This window comes from Helicoverpa armigera, chromosome 22, assembly GCF_030705265.1.
Source record: "Helicoverpa armigera isolate CAAS_96S chromosome 22, ASM3070526v1, whole genome shotgun sequence".
Classification (NCBI taxonomy): domain Eukaryota; kingdom Metazoa; phylum Arthropoda; class Insecta; order Lepidoptera; family Noctuidae; genus Helicoverpa; species Helicoverpa armigera.
The window spans coordinates 2,676,486-2,701,440 of record NC_087141.1 but is presented as its reverse complement, the minus strand read 5'-3'; the positions used below and the strand labels follow the sequence as shown (position 1 = coordinate 2,701,440).

Below are 24,955 nucleotides of genomic sequence, written 5' to 3'. Positions count from 1 at the left end.
CGTATTGAAAGATAATAAAAATATTATACATGTAAAGCGTATTCATTTCATAAGGAGAACCACAATGGAAATCAATTGACGATCGGTTTTGGTGCAGTTCACCGCCATGTGATATGAAAATGCACTGGGTAACCACAATATTATGTAAATAATTGGTCCTATAGTCATCATTTATAGGAGTCAGTAGTTTTGGGCTTTTTAAACAAACATAATTTACACTCCTGTTTATCCTCAGAAATTCACAAATATTTGAATTTCTAAAAGCCTAGTCTTTCAAGTGGGATTCAATTTTAAGGCAATACTAACAAGAGGAAGATGGTTCCACCACCATGTTATTATTATAATTGAATTAAACTTACTGAATATTCATTTACTTAATTCGCATTTCCTTGAAGTAGCGTAACATAGCTTAGTCATGAGGTTGAGTGGTCGCCCTAGTATCTACGGCTTCGCGGTGACTCATGCAGTAAACAGAATTACGACTATTATTACCAGCAATAAAACCAGTTGTGATGCTTCTTCAACAATATGTGCGTAAGCTCTTTATTTTACTTACGAAGTGTTATTTCTAGACCGCTTTTAAAGAATTACCTAAGTAAGTATACGGATGAATGTTTAGGGAAGAGCTCGTGGCTAAATCAAAGCCGCGCGGATCGATGGATCATAAGGTTCAGAAGCCACGATAGACAGTACGTCCCGGTCGGTAGTCAGAAGTCAGAAAGTCTGACTAGGCACCAGTCTTACCAAGGGATATTGGGTCGCTCAAGTAACTAAATGAGGAGCCCTTCTCATGAGCCAATGAGGAGGGCCCCTCAACTCCGATAGGCAGTCGCTCCTTGTAAAGCACATGCTACATTCCGTCAGACTGGAAGCCAACCCTAAAAGGTTAAGCAGATGATGGATGAATGTTGAGTTTCTGAGCAGTCGAATAACATCGTTGCTTGGTTTCATAGAAATAACAATAACACTTTTTCCTTAAAATTGTGTTGTTAAACTTTGTTCACTGATATTTTGTTTTCTTGGAGTTGTTTTTACCCACGACCCACATACTGATATCAGAAACTTAAACACGAAAGGATGACACATTACCTTTGTTTGTTATACTTATATATTATAAGTAATGAATCACTAATTATTAAACTGAAGACAAATTGGGATTAGCTTCGAAAACAATTGTTAATAACAAGTTGCGGTTAAACAAATCCGAAGTAATTCAAATAATAACTTCCTTATTTGAGGTTTGTACTTAACCTACTGTCAAGTATATTAGCAGGAGACTAGAAAAAACTTTGAAAAAAAATACTAAAATTAAACTTCAGAGGCAGAGCCTTCCGTGTCGATTATAAGAAAAAAATATTTTTCTAGATACATAACATGTAAAGACCCAAAAATGTAAAGTTCTTTTCCCAACTAGGTATATTAGGGTCGGCTTTCAGTCTAACTGGATGCATCGAGTTTGTAATCGTGGTGTACACCTAAGTAGGTACTTTAGATAGGAATATTACCGTCTCCATATCCCATCTTCAATTTGTTCCATATATAATAAGCGCCGACTATTAAATACTTAGATTTAATAGAGGCCAAAGTGAGAACAGTTAGTTACTTTTTTCCTATTAATTGTTATGTGCTAAATACTGGAAAGTGTGTAAAGCGACTTGTTGTTGTTCTTCCTATTTTTGGGAGATCTGGAATACCCTTAAAAATATAAGTTATTAGTTTTAAGATGAATCTTAATTGCTGTCAACAAGTAGCGGCAAGGTATTGACTTTATGTTAGTCTTGCTTTTTTCTCGTCTTTTTAAACTTTTTTGCGTTACCCGCATGGTCATAATCAACCATATTGCGAAAACCTCCGTCCTAAATCTATATAGGTATACTACCTTTGTTCTTCGTAGTGCCTACTTGTTTCCTCATACTATCTACAACTAGCAGTTACTTAACACAAGTTTTATGAATGAAAACGTTAGATCAACAACACTTCTCAGAAACTGTCGCGCGCTTATTCAGAGCGTTGAAAGGTCAAAGGAGTCCGTTCGTTTTAAACGCACTCCCTGCGACGCACCGGCCAGTCTTCGGCGAGACGTCGACGCGCGACGTGCACGCGGGTAAACCAAAATTCAACAAAATGTACAGTTTGTCGGCAATTGGGGTGTTGTTGGCGATATGTGGGGGTGCCTTCAGCCACACGTACCATCTCGGAGCCTGCCCGGTCGTCGAACCGATGCCCGGCTTTGAAATGAACAAGGTAAGAAACTTATTATATCTTTTTGTTGTTATTGTTTGTTTTTATTATTGTGCCGGGACCAAAGGGATCAGGGTCATGATCATGAGATTAACAATGACCGTTTGTGAGCTCCACCAGCGTGACTGTGGGGACAAAGAAAGAACATAGAATATGTATCAAGAAATATGCAAAACGTGGGTATTTTTGTTCATAAAAACAATAACATTAAGATAGTCCGAAGCGCAGAGAATATTAATAATAATCTAGAGATGTATGCTAATGCCTCACAGTTTCCTAGAATAAGTTTCAATGTTGACATATTTATGTAAAATAATGTCTTTTGAGAAGATAACGAAATACTGAGAACGTGCGATAAGTGTCTGTAACTTGTACGCTCTGATTAACATGAGCTTAATTACCCATACGGGTTATTTAATGGTTTTGGATATTTACAATGTCACCACCACCATCTAGTGTCGCTGGACACATTTAAACTTATTCGAATTACTGCCCATCATACTGGTAGCATTATTGAATCTTTGTAAGTAATAGCTGCGGTAATATGGTCATAAGATAAGCAGGTAATTTAATATTTATTATTAGTATCTGAGTAAACAATATAAATTATCAGTCCCCAAGTTAAATATTAGCAGTCCACCGTATAATAATAATATTTACTTGGCTAGGTAAGTATACAAGTATACATCCTATCCTAATATAAATAATTTGGCGGGATTTTCCTAATAGGTAACATCGTTTATTTTTAATGTTTTGTCTGAATGCGCGATAATCATCAATAGGAAATGTAACAAAAAGTGATTAAAACACGAATTATAATATAAAAAGCTTGAAAAAGAAGATATAATCAGATCCTGATGATTATGATGTAAATGAGCAAACGGATGAGGAACAATGGTTGTTGTAAATAAAAATCGCGCTCCATTTAAATGCGGAATGAATTAGGTAACCTTATTTTAACCGACTTCCTAAAACAGAGGTTCTCTTGTGAGATTGTTGTCTTATGTGATTTCTGAAAGTTAATTATTACACCTTTTATTTTGCATTCAATTAATACAAAAAAAAAACGCGGTAGAGTCTAGATCATTGAAATTGCCTGTGCGTATTCTGTTGAGATGTCATATTTTCCTGCTTATTTCAACATTAACAGATAAATATTGACGTGAACTTGTTCCGATTTATCACAAGCACTCGGAGCAATAACTGATATCATCGAACAATAATATAGCTTATTTCTTAAATAGTTATACTGCGCTAAACATAAACAAAAGAATTTGACCCGGTGACGGTTCCCGATAACATGGTGACTCACGCTTAAGATTATGTTGAAACTAATAAAAAGCGTGTAAAAAAATACTTCTTGTTTTTAGCGATTCTGTCACCTACTTTCACATCACTGAGATGCAAATTAAATTCACATGTAAGGAGTTAGTCATCTCTGCGTCATTTGCCTTAAGCTAGTAGACAAAGCACACAAGTTCCCTTTATTTATTTTCAGATAGATCATTTTTGTTTGAAAACTGATAAACTCATAGTCATAAATAACCGCCAGTAAATTGAATCTCAGTTGGGTATTTCCTGAAACTCGATTCAGCGACAATATAATGTCAGTTTTGTTAGAACAACAACTGTTTGCATTTTCACGTTCAATTTTCAAAGTAGTCAGTTGTTTTAAGAATAGCAGACGTTTATGTTGATGGTGTTGAGATATGGTATACATTTAAATATTTTATTTTTACTGGCAACATCTCTCTCTCTCTGTCACCGGGCTTGCACATTGTAGGTTCTATAAAAATAATTTTGTAATTCTTTTATTAAATAAATAAGTGAAGTTAAACCTTAAATAATGTTTATTCATTACAAATCATTTTCTTAATATGGTAGCAGATCGTGGTTAATAAAAAATACAAAAAGATTACAAAAGTTTCGTCAGATTAAGAAAAGTTCCGTACAACGTGAAGTGTGAAACCAAATCAAAATGGAGCATGCCTCAAATCAAATAATGATACCGATATTCGATGGTAAAGAATACGCCAATTGGAAGATCAGATTAACGAAGTATTTACAGTATAAAAAGTGCCAAGAGGTTATAATGCGAAAACTCCGAAGTACAGATGACAAAGACAAATGGATGGAAAAGGATGTGCAAGCCACGAATTATATCTATGGGGCCATTACAAATAAACAATTAGAATACATTTCTGAATGTGAAACGGCATACGATATCATTACAAAATTTGACTCGATGTATTTAAAGGGCTCGACATCACTACAAATCGTTTATAGAAATAAGCTTGAAAATTTGAAACTAAAAAACTACACTGACTTAGATTCCTTCTTCGATGAGTTTGAAAAGTCTGTCAATGAGCTTAAACAGGCTGGTGCAAAAATATCGGAAAGTGAGAAATTAAATTACATGCTTAGAGCATTGCCAAATGAATATAGCCATATAGGCGACCTATTAGATGTCCTGCAAAAGAAGAAAGAACTGTGGATTACTTAATGAACAAAATAAAAATAAAATATTTGGCACAAACACCACAAGAAAAGACAGAAGTTCCAGACAAATCAAATGCTTTTAAAGCGGAAACTAAGGCCCCTAACTCAAATCTGTGCTTTGTGTGTGGAAAACCAGGTCATATAAAGAAAAATTGCTGGTACAATAGAGGACAAAATATAAGAGGAAGAGGTCAGTCTACATATCGTGCTCGTGGTCGAGGATTCAATCGTGTTCGTGGATTTAATCGTGGTCGAGGGAGAAATTATAGTGCATCAAATACACAGAGTGAACAAAGTAATTTCCATACTTCAGTTATTCAAAATCATATGACCTCAAGTGTAAGTGAAAATAAGCCGAATAAGTATCAGATAACATGGTTACTGGACAGTGGATGCACGGATCACATTATAAATAGTGATGAGTACTTTGAAAAGTCAGTTATATTGAAGAATCCAGTTAAAGTCAAAGTTGGTGATGGCAGAATACTAGAAGCTACAAAGGTTGGTGACATTAAGCTATATTTTCTTGTGTATGGTTCAAGAACATATGTGACAGTAAGAAATGTATTCTACGTGAGAGAAATGAAGGCAAACTTATTGAGTTATGCAAGGATCACAGATAAGTGTAACACAGTAGTATCAAAAGGACATTGGGCAAAAATTTATGATTCTTATGGCAAAGTAATGGCAATAGCAAAAAAGGAAGAAAGTTTATACAAAGTGATCAGTTATGTTGAATATAGTAAAATACAAGCTAATGTGAGTAAGAGTACATTGACAGTGAAGGAAAAATTACATCGTACACTTGGACATGTCAACTTTAAATATTTGGATATTATGTGTAAAGATCAGTTACTTGAAGGAATACCTAAAGAAATAGAATTAGAGTATATGAAGTGTGCTACATGTATTGAAAACAAAATGCACAACTTACCATTTAATAATAATAGAAGAAGAGCTGAAGATATATTAGAAATTATTCATACAGATGTAAATGGGCCACATAATACAACAGGATATGGTGGTGAAAAATACTTTGTGACCTTCATAGACGACTACAGCAAATTGGCAAAAGTTTATTGTATCAAGTCAAAAGATCAAGTCGCAGATTGCTTTATAGAATATGTAAATGTAGTTCAAAACTTAACTGGAAAAATGATAAAAGAATTAAGATGTGATAACGGTAAAGAATATATGAACAGTAAAATGTATAGTTTTGCAAGAGAAAAAGGAATATTAATAAAGACATGCCCAGCATATGTACACGAGTTGAATGGAACTGCGGAGAGATATAACAGGACTATAATGGATATGGCTAGATGTTTACTAGCAGAAGCAAGAGTAAATAGATGCTATTGGCCAGAAGTTATTAAAGCAGCAGCTTATCTGAAGAATAGGAGTTTGGCAAATACTGTAGTAAGGAAAACACCCTATGAGATATTCTTCAATAAGAAACCATCAATCAAAGAATTGAAATTATATGGAAGCAGAGTTTATGTCAGAATACCAGAAGAAAAGAGAAGATCAAAGTGGGATAAAAAGGCAGAATTAGGAATACTACTTGGATATGTTGAAGTTGGTTATAAAGTTTTGATAAATAATAGAATAATAGTTGCCAGACATGTTGATATTATAGAAGAAGATGTAAAGTTTATAGACAACAGTGAAGATACGGATTCAGAAGAAGAAAAACAAGAAGTAGTAAAGGAAATAATAGAAAATAACTTACCGGAAGAGACTCAAACAATAGATGCAAGTGATGATGATAATCTACAGAATGACGATGACAATTATGATAATAGACAAGGAAGAACAAAGAGACACATCAAACGTCCAGTCAGATTTGATGAAGAATTTGGATATTACTGTATTTGTGCAAATTTTTGTGACGCTATGATTCCAGGTACATTTCAGGAGGCGATACAAAGTGATGAGACCAATCAATGGAAAGATGCAATGGACCGTGAGATGAGCAGCCTTATTAAAAACAATACATGGACATTAGTGAGTAGACCAGAGGACAAGGAAATTCTAGATGTGAAGTGGGTGTACAAGAGAAAACCAGGTAACATTTATAAAGCTCGCTTAGTAGTTAGAGGTTTTCAACAAAAGGATAATATTGATGATACATATTCACCTGTTGCCAAAATGCAAACATTAAAATTGTTATTATCTTATTCTTGTCAGTATAGTTTACACATTCATCAAATGGATGTGGAAACAGCCTTTTTAAATGGTAGTGTAATATCAGAAGTTTATGTAAAGCAGCCACAAGGTTATAATGATGGTTCTAATAAAGTTTATAAGTTAAATAAAGCTTTGTATGGTTTAAAAGAAAGTCCAAGAGCTTGGTATGAATGTTTTAATGATTTTATTAAAAATCTTGGTTTTTATAGAAGCAAGCATGATTATTGTCTGTATGTAAAAAGAGAAAACAATGTAACAGTTTATATACTTTTGTTTGTCGATGACTTATTAATTTGTTGTAGAGATGTTAACATTATAAAAGATATTAAGAAACAGCTGCATAATAAATTTAAAATGAAAGATCTAAATAGAGTGAAAAGCTATATTGGAATCGATATTGAGTATGATTATAATGATTCTATAAATGTCTTAACTTTATGTCAGAAAAATTACATAGATTCTTTAGCAGAAAAATATAACATAAAAAATTCGAAATTGTACAAAACTCCAATGGAACTCAATTTAAAACTAAACAAATCTGATGTAAATGAGGATGTTAAATACAGAAACTTGATAGGTGCACTCTTGTATATCAGTCATGGTACTAGGCCTGACATATGTTATAGTGTAAACTATTTAAGTAGATTCCAAAATTGTTATGATGAAACACATTTTAAATATGCATTAAGAGTTTTAAAGTATTTGTATCTAACAAAAGATTTAAAATTAACTTACCGACAAAGTCTTAAAATTGATAATATTGTAAATTGTTATGTTGATGCCGATTGGGCAGGAGATATCACGGATAGGAAGTCAACAACAGGTTTTGTCATTGAATTGTTTGGAAACCCAATTTATTGGAAGTCTAGGAAACAAAGTTGTGTAACCAAGTCATCTACCTTTGCAGAATATGTTGCATTATCTGATGCTGTAACTGAGATAAATTTCTTAAAAAATTTAATTAGTGATATGTTCATTAAAATTTGTAAGCCTATTAGAATTTATGAAGATAACTCAGGAGCACTGTCTATAGCCAAATATGGTAATTTTACTAAAAACTCTAAACACATAGAAGTACAATATCATTATGTTCATGAAAATTATAAAAATAAAGTTATTGAAATTGTAAAGATTGACTCAAATTCAAATGTTGCAGATATACTTACTAAATCTTTGGGAAAATTAAAATTTCTTAAGTTTAGAGAAATGTTGAAATTAGAATAAAATGTTGATTTACTGTAAAACCTAAATACATAAGAAAGTTAAGTTTATAAATTTTAAGTAAAGTTTTAAGTTTATTTTTAAATTTTGTTTGTAAGTGTTTAAGATAAAAAGTACTGTTATGTAAAGAAAGAGTGTGCAAGCTAGGTATTATTAAATATTATGTGAGTTAAACTAAAGTAATGTGAGGTAAGATAAACAGGTACATAGTATGTGTGTGTAAAAGGATAACTGTAATAAATGTTGCCTAGTAGGTATTTGTTAAAGTAAATTATTATTTAAAGTCTAAAGGTTTTAAAATATGTATGAAAATAAAATATAAATGTAAGGAGGCGTGTTGAGATATGGTATACATTTAAATATTTTATTTTTACTGGCAACATCTCTCTCTCTCTGTCACCGGGCTTGCACATTGTAGGTTCTATAAAAATAATTTTGTAATTCTTTTATTAAATAAATAAGTGAAGTTAAACCTTAAATAATGTTTATTCATTACAAATCATTTTCTTAATAGATGGTAAACTTGGTCCCAAATATGTGGATACCCATAACAAGTCGTTGTCAATTGAAAGGGACAATTGGCTGATACAAATACATTCAAAGCAAAGCATTGCTTTCTGAAAGACCAACAATACAGTCCGGAACTCACAGAGGGCCAAATAATTCATTGTGAGAACTACGGTACTACGGAACACTTATGGGTAATAAACTGGTAACAAGAGCGATTCCAGACGCTCAGGAACGTCCCTACCTACCAACTCAGTTTTAAGATATGTAGTTCGATCTGTGTCGATATTAAACGTGAACACAATTGCACACTAAACTCTATTGTTTCGCGTGTAATGAGTGCAGCCATTGTTTTGACAAATTATTCCTTCCGTTTCTTTTTTGAATTACTGACCATAGTGCGAGATTCTTAGTGATAATCTGGCGAAATTCACAAGGAAATATCTACGCAGCATTTACTATAAATTACGCAAGGATGTCCTAGAAAGAGAAAACGTTATGTGGAAGTTATATGGAAATTAAGAAAATACATTTGTAGATATAGATTTGTAGATCAATTAAACTTGTAATATACGTAAATATTAGATATTTAAAAAAAAGTAGGTACGAAGAACATGTTTTTCTTCTTTTAAATAGAACTGCAAAAGGGTGCAGGTATATCGATTATTATTACCTACAAATGTAATGTTTTTATGTAATTACTAATAATGAACGATTTATCAACAGCTACTGGGCGTTTGGTACGTCATACAGAAGACGTCGACTGCATCACACTGCATGACCTACAATTTCACAAGAACCCAGGAGCCTGGGACATATGAACTGGAACAAGTCTCCCAGCATTTTATTTTGGGCCTTACCCCTCTGAAACATGACTACAGGTGGGCATAATACTATAATTTTTAAAATATTATTGTTTACATATTTAGAATAGTTATAACACCCCCAAATTAACGATATTTTACTGCCATCTATTGTTGAGTAGCAAAAGCATATTTCTCGAATTAACGCCATCTAGTAGGAAATAGTAAAATTAAATATTTCGTTATTCTTTAAATTAGTGCCATCTATTGTTAAATAGCAGAACTATTTTCGGAACTAAAATACTGCCATCTGTTGTTGAATAGATAAACTATACAACACACTGCCATCTATTATGGAATAGCAGTACTATACGACCGTGTATGAATAGTACTACTATTCTCTACTAGATGGCAGTAAGTAATTTTTGTTTCACAACTATTATCACTCCCGCGCGCAAAATTTCATGTTGTACAAATAAATTTTAATGTGTATAATAGACGCCACAAGTTTTTCCATTCATTGTTTATATCACCTATTGCAATAAAACTCTTATAATACATTGCTTATTATTTTGTTGCACAGGTATACCGGAGTGTTAACCGTTCCTGACCCAGCTGTGCCCGCTCGAATGAAAGTCAGATTCCCTCTGAGTAAGTACTGTCAACGATCTGTTGATTTGGCTGTTTTCTTAATAAACCTCATCGAATCAATATCTAATATTACTTATGTTATGGTTTTTTCAGGCGTAGCTGGTTCAGCAAGCTACACAGTTTTGATGACAGACTACACATCACACGCCGTCATCTTCACTTGCCAAAAGTTGGCTTTCGCGCACAGACGCTCTGCAACAATTCTCTCAAGGACCAAGGAGCTTGACAAGATGTACATTGACAAGGTAATTAGTATAAGCAATATAGAATTTTGTGATTAACATGATTTATCTGGAATACTAAAATGTTTAATTCGAAGCCAAATATCCTATAAAAATTAGCTACCTTTTTAGATATTATCTCCTCAATACTCATGTCAAAACTTTCTGTTTGATTTTTTTTTATCAAACTTAACCAAAATCTGCCTACGCTAAACATCAAACTGTTGTATGTTTTCTTAATGTATTTAATGTCAATATGTCGTGCAGATGCGCAACAAGCTGTCATCATTTGGCGTGGACCCGTACGACCTGTCTATCATCTCGCAGAGCCAGTGCCCCTCGCACACCCCGGACGAGGGCGTCAACATCAACATCGACCCTGAGACCTTCTCCTCACACAACATCGGCCAGGCCGTCAGGAAAACCGGCACTGCTATTGGTGAGTTTCAATCTACTTAGGCACAAGTTCACTGCCCGTACCGGGATAAAATATAGCCTATGGCACTCAGGAACATTGTAGCAATCTATCAGTGAAAGAATTTTGAAATTCGTTCCAAAGATTACACTTTCAAATTCATTAAAAATATGTAGTTCCATGTCAAGCCTAAGTTCACCTTAAAACAACTGTCTACTATGATGTTTCAGCCGATGGAGTAGAATACGTGGTGGAAGCCGGTAAGACTGTGTACAACAAGGTGGCCAGCAGTAAGGAGGACCTGACAGAAGCGCCGGCGGGTCGCGCCTACTCTGTGAAGGACGACGCCGAGTGGCTGCCGTGAGAGGTCGCTACTGACGACACAAGTACAACTAGAGATAGCTCCGTCGACTGAACCTTAACTAAATATAAATTAATTATGAAGAATCGAGTGGAAAATAGATTTGAAAGACCTTCAAGTACCATTAAGTAGATAAACACTATGATTAAGACGGATCTCACTGAAAAAGTGAGATATCTATTCTGTATTTTATCAATTAGAACTATGACCAGTCTAAATAGTCAAGATGAATGCATTTAATTTAATCAGAATGTCAATTGTTAGGGGTGAATACTCATTACGACAATCGGAGTATCAATTTTCTTCATTCACTTCGATAGTAATAAAATGTGATCTTATGTTGTAATGGATCCTATAGCTAAGCAATGTTCGGTGATATTATTCTACTCGATAATGCAGTTTTATACCAAAGGATGCATAACGTATCGTACTATTTGTTTACTGATAACATTAAATAAATAATTTTACAGTAATTTATGTCCATTTCATTTAACCTGAGCCCAGTGGCGGCCCTAGGGGTGTGCGAACTGTGCCATCGCACAGGGCCTCGCGCTTGGGGGGGCCTCGCGCTACGACCAAAACTAATATAAAAATTATAATTAAAAAATATATATCTGGTAAAAATGTAATATGTATCCCAGAAAAAAAATAGCATTTTTTATTTATTTCTTATTAATTCTGCGTTTACTTTTTGAGTCCTCAATTTAACAAAAAGTTGGAACACCAAAGTAACAAAAACAACTGGCTCTCGATCTAGTCACAGATTCTTTTTATTTGTTTCCGAGTTTAATTTGAGAGTCCTTAATCAAACAATTAAAAAAAAATCGCGCTCGCTACGCTCGCGGCTTTACACTTGACAGTAGGTACCTTTCCTTCTAACTTGATTAGAGTACTTTTATGTCCCAAAACTCAAAAATTTTCGCGCTCGCTGCGCTCGCGACTTCACCTTCCACTGTTGTTTGTTATACAAGTTTAGCTGGTTTAGTTTAGTGACCCAAAGCTCAAAATTTTTTTGCGCTCGCTTCGCTCGCGCGTGCTTTTTTCCCCACTTGTTCTATTTTTTTCATCATTTTTTAGCCGATCCTAGAAGGTAGCGCCGCTTTTAAGTCTTTTTATTAACAAGAAAATAACTCCTACTTTCCGTATCAACTTTCTTATTTACGACGTTCGAACTACTCAAGTCACAATCTTTCAATACATAGGGGCCGCTTGGGTCATGATCGCACCCGGGTGCTACATGAGCTTGAGATGGCCCTGAATCAGTTATACGAAGAGAATATTATGTCGGTGCTGAAATATATTTAGAAAATAATTTGACTGTTTATCCCACTACCGAAATAGTCTTGACCAAAGAAAAAGCAATTATTAAAACATGTTTAAGAAATTCGATGACACAAGATCGACTTTCAGCCCCTGCTATTCTTTCAATCGAAAATGACGTTGCTCATTCATTCGATTATTCTGCTTTAATTAAAGATTTAAGTCTTAAGAAAAGTCGCAAACATCATCATCGTCATCCTCCGAGCCATTTTCCCAACTATGTTGGGGTCGGCTTCCAGTCTAACCGGATTCAGCTGAGTACCAGTGCTTTACAAGAAGCGACTGCCTATCTGACCTCCTCAACCCAGTTACCTGGGCAACCCGATACCCCTTGGTTAGACTGGTGTCAGACTTACTGGCTTCTGACTACCCGTAACGACTGCCAAGGATGTTCAATGACAGCCGGGACCTGCAGTTTAACGTGCCATCCGAATTGGTGTCTAAGATATACTTAGAAAGTACATACAAACTTAGAAAAGTTGCATTGGTACTTGCCTGGTACTTATACTCGAGAGGTTGGTTCTTTGCCCACTAGGCCACCAAGATAGAAAAGTCGCAAGCATCAGATCATTTTAATATTTGTAAATTTTGTATTAAAAATAAAATTTTATTAATTTGTTTAACTTGAGCATTTCTCCTCAAACATGAAGATTAGCTAAATCAAAACACGAGCCTACTCTCGCAACACATACTTTTCACGTAGGACAAAGGGCCTCGCATAGACCTGCCGCACGTAGCCTCGCAATGGCTAGGGCCGCCGCTGCCTGAGCCCTACCGATTGCTTATTTATGACAATGTTAACTGCTACGTTATGCTAACGAGCTATTTATAAAACACTACTGAGTAGGTTGTTCTTCTACTTTTTCAATGTATTTTTGGGTTCTATTTTACAGCAAATACCGATATTTTCCGTCCTACTAAAGTTTGTAAGGTATGAATAAAACAAGCACATAAATTTTCGGAACTGTATTTAAAATAAATAAAAAAGAACAATGCAAGTGGAATATGGAATGTTTACATTCCTTATTCTATTGAACGCACAAAATGCCAAATGAACCAGTTTGCTGTGTCATGAAATATTTTAGAACATTTGCAATAATTTGGACAAAAAACACAGTCAACAAATATATAAAAATCTAATTTATTTTTGTACCAAAGATGGCACAGAAGTGGTCAGTCCATAACAACAAAATAAGTTGTTTTATGAATTTCAAAGCGTATCAGATCAAAATCACACAAGAAAAGTACACTTAATATCGATGTTATTATGATTGTTAAAAGTAATTTCAACGAGTTCTATAAATAATGAGCGCTCGACGCCGCATCAAATGCTATGATATAATGCAATAGACTTTCCTTCTATATTTTTAATAAATGCAAACTCAAGCATTATTAGTTTAATTTTACAATTATTTTGTATAAAAACTGATGTTGATGATTTTAAATTTCGTCTAGAACAGACTGAGCAACAAAATATTTTATTTCAGACATATACATCACTGCTATGCGTTACTAACTTAATTAAATACTATTTCAATCTTCCCACATGAATTAAACTATGCTTTAATCATCAACCGTCTTACCACAAAAACTTTTTAACGTCAGTTTAAGACTTGTCTAAAAAAATGTCAAATTATGACGTTGACATATGGTTCATTTTGGAGCCACATTTTTTTTAGACAAGTGTAAAACAGTGGTTAAAGTTTTTGTAGTAAGGCCACAATGGTCTTACTATAAAACCTTAAACATGTTTGCAAAATGGACCTTATTTCAACGTCATAATTTGTCATTTTAGATGGGTGTCAAACTGACGTTTAAAAGTTTTTGTGGTAAGACGGTATATATTTTAAAATAGATAGTAACAACAAGCAGTGACGCATATACCTTTACAATGCTATAACAGAAAGCAGTGATGTCGTCGACTCATCACGGCTATATTTTAGCACCGACGGTTGTAGCATCTAAGGCGTGCAGCGGTCGAGGAAGCGCGGGTAGAGGCAGACCTCGCGGATGTGGTAGCGGTCGAGCAGCCAGCACAGGAACCGCTCCAGCCCCAGCCCGTACCCGCCGTGCGGGACCGACCCGAACTTGCGCTGGTCCGTGTACCAGTAGTACGGAGACGGGTCGATGCCCTCGCGCTTGTAACCTGGTTATAAAAATGTTTACGTTTTATAGTGTAATTTATTGTAATTTGATCGTCATATGATAACGATACATATATTTGAAAGGTTTTCTGTCCCCTAATGTGATTGATAGGACAAGCTACAGTAAAATATATTTATAATAGATTCTTAAATATTTAAGTTAGTATCCAAGTAAATACTAACTGAATTAGGCCAGTCACTTGAAAGAGTTTTCTGAGCATTTTATAGCAATTTTCCCTGAATACCAGTTTATTTAATTTAATTGTAAACTCTGGCAAACATTTGACCACCAATTTCTAGCTGCAATTTTATCCTTACACCTCCTTACACATTTATTATTCCACGTCAGTGGCCGTCAGGCAGATTTAAGAAAACTCTGACACTGGTTTGCTAGGTGAATAAACCTGCAGCCCCCTCCATAAAAATACACATTTTATACCCTTCAAAGTTCTTCAACCCACCTTCCATCAGCTCCTCATGGTCCCACGTCCTCATGGATCCGCCCACAATCTCTCCGACTCCTGGCATGAGCACGTCCACAGACTCAGTCAGTCGGTTGTCATCAGCACAGCGCTGCATGTAGAAGGACTTGATCTCTGCGGGGAACTTGCACAGGAGGATCGGCACGCCGATGGCGTCTGTCATCTTACGTTCCGGCATTTCCGGTATGTCCTGCGAGAAAGGATGAATTAGTGTATGTAATTAGTAAACACCTGAACATGTATACCTACTCCGAAAATGATGTGGAATTTAATAAAAAAAAATATTGGTCATATAATTTATGACCATTTTCCAATTACAATTTAAATGTACCTATTAAGAAAATGATTTGTAATGAATAAACATTATTTAAGGTTTAACTTCACTTATTTATTTAATAAAAGAATTACAAAATTATTTTTATAGAACCTACAATGTGCAAGCCCGGTGACAGAGAGAGAGAGATGTTGCCAGTAAAAATAAAATATTTAAATGTATACCATATCTCAACACGCCTCCTTACATTTATATTTTATTTTCATACATATTTTAAAACCTTTAGACTTTAAATAATAATTTACTTTAACAAATACCTACTAGGCAACATTTATTACAGTTATCCTTTTACACACACATACTATGTACCTGTTTATCTTACCTCACATTACTTTAGTTTAACTCACATAATATTTAATAATACCTAGCTTGCACACTCTTTCTTTACATAACAGTACTTTTTATCTTAAACACTTACAAACAAAATTTAAAAATAAACTTAAAACTTTACTTAAAAATTTATAAACTTAACTTTCTTATGTATTTAGGTTTTACAGTAAATCAACATTTTATTCTAATTTCAACATTTCTCTAAACTTAAGAAATTTTAATTTTCCCAAAGATTTAGTAAGTATATCTGCAACATTTGAATTTGAGTCAATCTTTACAATTTCAATAACTTTATTTTTATAATTTTCATGAACATAATGATATTGTACTTCTATGTGTTTAGAGTTTTTAGTAAAATTACCATATTTGGCTATAGACAGTGCTCCTGAGTTATCTTCATAAATTCTAATAGGCTTACAAATTTTAATGAACATATCACTAATTAAATTTTTTAAGAAATTTATCTCAGTTACAGCATCAGATAATGCAACATATTCTGCAAAGGTAGATGACTTGGTTACACAACTTTGTTTCCTAGACTTCCAATAAATTGGGTTTCCAAACAATTCAATGACAAAACCTGTTGTTGACTTCCTATCCGTGATATCTCCTGCCCAATCGGCATCAACATAACAATTTACAATATTATCAATTTTAAGACTTTGTCGGTAAGTTAATTTTAAATCTTTTGTTAGATACAAATACTTTAAAACTCTTAATGCATATTTAAAATGTGTTTCATCATAACAATTTTGGAATCTACTTAAATAGTTTACACTATAACATATGTCAGGCCTAGTACCATGACTGATATACAAGAGTGCACCTATCAAGTTTCTGTATTTAACATCCTCATTTACATCAGATTTGTTTAGTTTTAAATTGAGTTCCATTGGAGTTTTGTACAATTTCGAATTTTTTATGTTATATTTTTCTGCTAAAGAATCTATGTAATTTTTCTGACATAAAGTTAAGACATTTATAGAATCATTATAATCATACTCAATATCGATTCCAATATAGCTTTTCACTCTATTTAGATCTTTCATTTTAAATTTATTATGCAGCTGTTTCTTAATATCTTTTATAATGTTAACATCTCTACAACAAATTAATAAGTCATCGACAAACAAAAGTATATAAACTGTTACATTGTTTTCTCTTTTACATACAGACAATAATCATGCTTGCTTCTATAAAACCAAGATTTTAATAAAATCATTAAAACATTCATACCAAGCTCTTGGACTTTCTTTTAAACCATACAAAGCTTTATTTAACTTATAAACTTTATTAGAACCATCATTATAACCTTGTGGCTGCTTTACATAAACTTCTGATATTACACTACCATTTAAAAAGGCTGTTTCCACATCCATTTGATGAATGTGTAAACTATACTGACAAGAATAAGATAATAACAATTTTAATGTTTGCATTTTGGCAACAGGTGAATATGTATCATCAATATTATCCTTTTGTTGAAAACCTCTAACTACTAAGCGAGCTTTATAAATGTTACCTGGTTTTCTCTTGTACACCCACTTCACATCTAAAATTTCCTTGTCCTCTGGTCTACTCACTAATGTCCATGTATTGTTTTAATAAGGCTGCTCATCTCACGGTCCATTGCATCTTTCCATTGATTGGTCTCATCACTTTGTATCGCCTCCTGAAATGTACCTGGAATCATAGCGTCACAAAAATTTGCACAAATACAGTAATATCCAAATTCTTCATCAAATCTGACTGGACGTTTGATGTGTCTCTTTGTTCTTCCTTGTCTATTATCATAATTGTCATCGTCATTCTGTAGATTATCATCATCACTTGCATCTATTGTTTGAGTCTCTCCCGTAAGTTATTTTCTATTATTTCCTTTACTACTTCTTGTTTTTCTTCTTCTGAATCCGTATCTTCACTGTTGTCTATAAACTTTACATCTTCTTCTATAATATCAACATGTCTGGCAACTATTATTCTATTATTTATCAAAACTTTATAACCAACTTCAACATATCCAAGTAGTATTCCTAATTCTGCCTTTTTATCCCACTTTGATCTTCTCTTTTCTTCTGGTATTCTGACATAAACTCTGCTTCCATATAATTTCAATTCTTTGATTGATGGTTTCTTATTGAAGAATATCTCATAGGGTGTTTTCCTTACTACAGTATTTGCCAAACTCCTATTCTTCAGATAAGCTGCTGCTTTAATAACTTCTGGCCAATAGCATCTATTTACTCTTGCTTCTGCTAGTAAACATCTAGCCATATCCATTATAGTCCTGTTATATCTCTCCGCAGTTCCATTCAACTCGTGTACATATGCTGGGCATGTCTTTATTAATATTCCTTTTTCTCTTGCAAAACTATACATTTTACTGTTCATATATTCTTTACCGTTATCACATCTTAATTCTTTTATCATTTTTCCAGTTAAGTTTTGAACTACATTTACATATTCTATAAAGCAATCTGCGACTTGATCTTTTGACTTGATACAATAAACTTTTGCCAATTTGCTGTAGTCGTCTATGAAGGTCACAAAGTATTTTTCACCACCATATCCTGTTGTATTATGTGGCCCATTTACATCTGTATGAATAATTTCTAATATATCTTCAGCTCTTCTTCTATTATTATTAAATGGTAAGTTGTGCATTTTGTTTTCAATACATGTAGCACACTTCATATACTCTAATTCTATTTCTTTAGGTATTCCTTCAAGTAACTGATCTTTACACATAATATCCAAATATTTAAAGTTGACATGTCCAAGTGTACGATGTAATTTTTCCTTCACTGTCAATGTACTCTTACTCACATTAGCTTGTATTTTACTATATTCAACATAACTGATCACTTTGTATAAACTTTCTTCCTTTTTTGCTATTGCCATTACTTTGCCATAAGAATCATAAATTTTTGCCCAATGTCCTTTTGATACTACTGTGTTACACTTATCTGTGATCCTTGCATAACTCAATAAGTTTGCCTTCATTTCTCTCACGTAGAATACATTTCTTACTGTCACATATGTTCTTGAACCATACACAAGAAAATATAGCTTAATGTCACCAACCTTTGTAGCTTCTAGTATTCTGCCATCACCAACTTTGACTTTAACTGGATTCTTCAATATAACTGACTTTTCAAAGTACTCATCACTATTTATAATGTGATCCGTGCATCCACTGTCCAGTAACCATGTTATCTGATACTTATTCGGCTTATTTTCACTTACACTTGAGGTCATATGATTTTGAATAACTGAAGTATGGAAATTACTTTGTTCACTCTGTGTATTTGATGCACTATAATTTCTCCCTCGACCACGATTAAATCCACGACCACGATTGAATCCTCGACCACGAGCACGATATGTAGACTGACCTCTTCCTCTTATATTTTGTCCTCTATTGTACCAGCAATTTTTCTTTATATGACCTGGTTTTCCACACACAAAGCACAGATTTGAGTTAGGGGCCTTAGTTTCCGCTTTAAAAGCATTTGATTTGTCTGGAACTTCTGTCTTTTCTTGTGGTGTTTGTGCCAAATATTTTATTTTTATTTTGTTCATTAAGTAATCCACAGTTCTTTCTTCTTTTGGCAGGACATCTAATAGGTCGCCTATATGGCTATATTCATTTGGCAATGCTCTAAGCATGTAATTTAATTTCTCACTTTCCGATATTTTTGCACCAGCCTGTTTAAGCTCATTGACAGACTTTTCAAACTCATCGAAGAAGGAATCTAAGTCAGTGTAGTTTTTTAGTTTCAAATTTTCAAGCTTATTTCTATAAACGATTTGTAGTGATGTCGAGCCCTTTAAATACATCGAGTCAAATTTTGTAATGATATCGTATGCCGTTTCACATTCAGAAATGTATTCTAATTGTTTATTTGTAATGGCCCCATAGATATAATTCGTGGCTTGCACATCCTTTTCCATCCATTTGTCTTTGTCATCTGTACTTCGGAGTTTTCGCATTATAACCTCTTGGCACTTTTTATACTGTAAATACTTCGTTAATCTGATCTTCCAATTGGCGTATTCTTTACCATCGAATATCGGTATCATTATTTGATTTGAGGCATGCTCCATTTTGATTTGGTTTCACACTTCACGTTGTACGGAACTTTTCTTAATCTGACGAAACTTTTGTAATCTTTTTGTATTTTTTATTAACCACGATCTGCTACCATATTAAGAAAATGATTTGTAATGAATAAACATTATTTAAGGTTTAACTTCACTTATTTATTTAATAAAAGAATTACAAAATTATTTTTATAGAACCTACAATGTGCAAGCCCGGTGACAGAGAGAGAGAGATGTTGCCAGTAAAAATAAAATATTTAAATGTATACCATATCTCAACAGTACCCTTCATATAATTTAAACTACAGTTTGAGGAAAAAATTGGTTGTCACAGTTTTGACAAAACCAGTTGTTACTAATGAATACAGAAATAAATAAAACTGAATCGTGGAATAAAGTATTATAGCAGGCTTATTTTCAAATTCCTCTTAGTTTATGGACCTAAATACTTTTCAATGGAATAATAATAACTTTAATTTAGAAAGGTACCTCTCCAAACTCGTAGAATGATCCGTCCTCTTTGGTAATGTTGTTAGCTCGCAGGTACTCGATCGCCTCCGTGTACGTCATGCGCTTGAACGGCTTCTGTGGCCTCTGTAACAATCATGTCATAGTTAGTTATAGTAATTACTGCACTGAATAACATATTTTTCATTGATAATAAATAATCTTTTAGACACAATACTTGAATAAGAATTAGTTTCGTAAGATTAGTAAAACATATCTTTCTTTAATTATGTAAATTCAAAATGAGTGATTGTGACTCCCTCATGTGATATTTTAACAATAAATCAAAGTTATTCTCAGATGGGAGCCACTTATGTACTTTCCTTATATACTTCCTTACGCACTATCCAACTACATTGTTATTGTGTTACCTAAAACTAGTACTCTTATGTTTCATTTATCGCCTTCGTCTAACACACATACGCAGCTGACTCTATACTTAACTATACATTATGTTACCTTGAAGTTAGGGTTGAGTTCGTACACGAGGTGACCGTCAGGTGAGTCGAGCACCCTGTCCACCACGTCCACCACCAGGTCTTCTAGCCGCGACAGCAGATCCTCGAACGTGATGAACGGACACTCCGCCTCCACGTGGCTGTACCTGTAGTACAGAATGATATGATACACAAAGAGTAAGAGAAAGAAAATAATACGGACCAAGTTCATCGAGAACATAAACGCCACGTTCACGGATTTTTTTACTTGCATGTGCAATTTTCTATGTAAGTTTAATGACAAATGGACGTTTATGTTGTCGGTGAAAATGGGCCTTGGGTTTGGTGGGTGGGAAACAGTTGATTGACTTTTCGATTTCTGGGTTGGGGTACGGTCATATTTCAGGGCTGTCTGTGTGTAACTTGTATGAACATTCTCGCAGCTTTTTCCTAATACAGCTGACAGTATACATGTGGGCATACTGACTCAGCGAGATGCCTGCGCGTGCGGGACTGCTCTGCGCGGTAGGACTGCGCGATGCAGTACACGTCGCCCAGCGCCGCCAGGCACGTCTCCAGGTACAGCTGCGAGCTCTGCGTCAGGTACGCCTCCGCACTGAAACAAGAAAAAAATAATTAGATAACCTATCGAGTCGTTGACTTAAAAGATCACAAACACAAACGATCAATATTTTCTTCATCCATTCATGACCTTCCTCACGCCGTCACAACTCGATACTATTACCTCATATGACCATGACTTCCACAATCCTTAATATCATAATATACTATTCAATCGTGTTACATCACATATTCCATATTTGTACAGGTGAATTAAAACAACCCATTGTACATTGCAAACACAATATTTACACATGGTAAGTTATTGTGTACTCTAGTGTTCATTTCAGTAATATTTAACAGACTGTATAGTAACATTTAACGAGCTGTATAGTAACATTTAACGAGCTGTATAGTAACACTTAACAAACTGTATAGTAACACCCCTCACTCACCCGAAATAGCTGAACTTGAACAGCGTACTCCCGCCTTCACACTGTGTCTGCACGAGCGTGGGCGGCGTGACCTCGGTGTAGCGGCGTGATGCGAAGTGTTCGCGGAAGGCGCGGGTGACGGCCGCCCGCGCGCGGAGCACCTTCGATGTGTTCTCGCCGCGGATCATTATGTGCCTGGTAGACAAAGGTATTATGATTAAGAAACACATTAACAAATCGTTAAGGTACGTTTAGGTAGGCTGATGGTAATATTAGCATAGACTAGTCCACACCTTAATATGGAATTTTGACCATAAAGTTACATACAGTGATGTAGTCAATAAGTGCTGCCTCTCCCCTAAATCACTTATTTTGCTGTGTCCAACAGGGACCATGTGAACTATTCGAACTGAGCTATAAGTTTTACCACCCAAGAATACATTTCAAAATCAATAAATAATGTTGCTTTACCTCAGATGAGATGGTAAAAATTCTATCTTCTCAATTCCTCAATCTTCAATATAACCCACAGTACATTACCAAATATAAATATATAGTAGTACCTGTTGTCTAGCTGTACATCGGGCAAGGCTTCCTCATTGAGGATGGCATCAGCACCACCGGGTGGCGCCAGTCCCACCAGCTCCCAGTAGTCCGCTGTCAACTCGTGACCGCCCGGAGCCTGCGTAACGTTGCATCGGAATATTAAGGCACATTTTTATCAACAATAATTTCACTTAAATAAATTTTATACTTGGAAAATAGAATGTGACAGTTGTTTTAGGAAAACTGATATTTATGTTGATGATGAAAATGAGTTTTAATCAGTCAGTTACGTTAGAGATTTGAGTGGTTATACAATCTTAAAACAAATCAAAATTAAACTACATGTTTTGCAATAGCTGTGATAAGCTTATAAATTAAATTTTTAATTTTACGAGATTGCTTAGAATGTAAACATTGCCAAATGCAAGTATAACCATTTCTTAGCTCAATTTCTTGACTATACTTTTTGATGAACCATGAGGCGAGTTAGTAGTTGTAATGAATCTCACCATTTTCCCTTCAGGCACAACTTCGAGCTTGCCATAAATAATGACAGAGGATTCAGTAGAGAGCACGAGCGCGTTGTACGTCTGACAGAGTAGACCGTGCAGCACACATTGCAGGTAGCCGGAGCCGTCGCGGAGAGTGAGGAACGCGAGAGCGCGGCCCTGTCGCCGCAGCCGGTGCACCCAGCCGCGGACGCAGATGCGCGAGCCGCGGTGTTCACTTGCTGAAGTTACAGACAATGCAATAGGCATAATGAATATTAAGTTATAGGGAACAGAGAGAAATATTTGTCTGCTACTCATGTTTATTCGAATAATGAATCTAAGGAGTAGGCATTTCTCGGCCACTTCTTAAAAACTTAACTATAAAGGTGATTGGAGTGAAATACTCTTGTATTTAGTAATACAATAATATTGGCGGAATTATTTGGTAGCAGTTGTATTTCGTAGACAATGTTACATATTGTGTTCATCAGTTATAGATAAACTTTGCTAGCTTTATCTTTATAAGTCAGTAATTTTCTATTTGTACGGATAATTACAGTACAGAAATTAGTGTGATGTTCACAGTACTGATATAACATGGTAGGTTTAGACGTAAAAGCATTTCTTTGAGTACCCTTTAGAGTCAACATGGTAAACAATTGGTTTTCCTTATTCTAAACCTTGGGGAAACCCCTACTGCAACTTTGCTGATAAAACATTTACTTTAAACAGTAATTGAATGTTGCACTTGCAAGTCCCGTATGCAGTTTAATAACAATAACTTATCACATATTGCTCAAAACAATTAAGCCTTAAAGTTCAATACCAAATCCAAAAACACAGTTGGGAAAAAGCTCGGGAGATGAAGCCTCTTGGCCTATCCATTTTCAAGGTTTAGTGAGACATATAAAAAGAAATTCCTATTTAAGTAAGTATATGTATAAGATGTACAAGAAAGGTTGAGTCAGACAAGTGTAATTGCTGCAGTCTATTACATCATCTTTCTATACATACAATGTTTATGAGTATACAGTTTCTACTATTTTTGATTGTACATTCATAGCTAGGATTTGGCATATTTTAGACTTGAATTAGATAAATAAATACATTATTGAATTATCACACTAAGAAAAGTTGTATCAAAGAATATAGTTTTCTCCGGATGTAAGTTAAACCATAGACAGAATTTAGTCATTAAATAGTTAAGACACCACTGTTACACATTAAGTTTAATGAGAATTAGGTATGCATATGGTGGTTTCCCAATATTGGACGGGTTTCCTTAAGGCCTGTCTCTATCCTACTAATGCTAACAGCATTTATCAGTTTTGTAGATAAATAAATAAGTAAAACTAACTTCAAGAAACAGTGACAACCAAACCATTCAATTAGCATGTAACCACAGGCAATGAGCAGTCCAACAAAACTAAATTAATGTAATATTCTACTCCTAGATATGTTGTTTTCAACACATGTTAGGCTAATCAATACTTCAAAATGGACCACTTCTTTGCTGTGAACATAATCTGAACATTGTAACCAACATATTTTCTGTTAGTGCAGGTATATAAAGAGTAGCTTCACACTAACCTTCTGATATTTTCACGATGGTAGCTTTTGGAAGACTAGGATCCTCTTTAATTACAACTTTCTTGGCCTCTTCAAGGTTCTGTTGTCTCTTTTCATTGCCATCTTCTTCAGCCTTTGCCTTATCTGCCGCTTTGTAGCCTTCTCTCACCCAGATCTTGTGAATCTTCTTCAATTGTGATTTAGCAGCAACTTCATATACTTTTGTGTCGTCCTTAGCGTCGACGTATATTGTTGGAAATGGCTCCTTGCCGGCGTGACGCATAGCCTGTATGATGGTCTTAAACGGCTTCGCTTCAGTTCCATCTCCAGTCTCATCACTGCCGTTCTTATCCGAAGTGTAAATCTCACCTAAAATGTGAACAAAATATGTTGCTTACGTGTGCTTATAGGTTATAACAAAAATATAGGCCTATTACTAAATGATTGCTTACCTATTGAAAGGTTCTCCATTTTTAATTATCTTATAACTAACGTAGGAATAAATTAAAAATGCCTATTTCAATTCTAATACCGCAATACACTGAAAATCTATTGCACGGCACTTCTTTCATTAACTCACGTCACATCAC

General features: G+C 34.6%; 2 protein-coding genes across 2 annotated transcripts; one reads left to right on the top strand and one right to left on the bottom strand.

Annotated features, from left to right (window-relative positions):
- The first annotated feature begins 1,938 nt into the window (after window positions 1-1,938).
- On the top strand, window positions 1,939-11,408 carry LOC110370807 (apolipoprotein D). The gene is made up of 6 exons (XM_021326780.3): window positions 1,939-2,244; window positions 9,382-9,536; window positions 10,042-10,109; window positions 10,203-10,354; window positions 10,598-10,769; window positions 10,976-11,408. Exons 1-6 carry the CDS (start codon window positions 1,954-1,956, stop codon window positions 11,107-11,109), a joined length of 972 nt encoding a protein of 323 aa, XP_021182455.3. The 5' UTR covers window positions 1,939-1,953; the 3' UTR covers window positions 11,110-11,408.
- A 1,971-nt stretch (window positions 11,409-13,379) lies between these two features.
- On the bottom strand, window positions 13,380-24,955 carry LOC110370803 (asparagine--tRNA ligase, cytoplasmic). The gene is made up of 10 exons (XM_064040336.1): window positions 24,818-24,955; window positions 24,387-24,734; window positions 22,815-23,035; window positions 22,323-22,441; window positions 21,781-21,954; window positions 21,252-21,380; window positions 20,787-20,931; window positions 20,310-20,414; window positions 15,032-15,242; window positions 13,380-14,572 (listed from the first exon to the last, which is right to left on the bottom strand). The coding sequence occupies exons 1-10, from the start codon at window positions 24,834-24,836 to the stop codon at window positions 14,388-14,390; spliced, it is 1,656 nt and encodes a 551-aa protein (XP_063896406.1). The 5' UTR covers window positions 24,837-24,955; the 3' UTR covers window positions 13,380-14,387.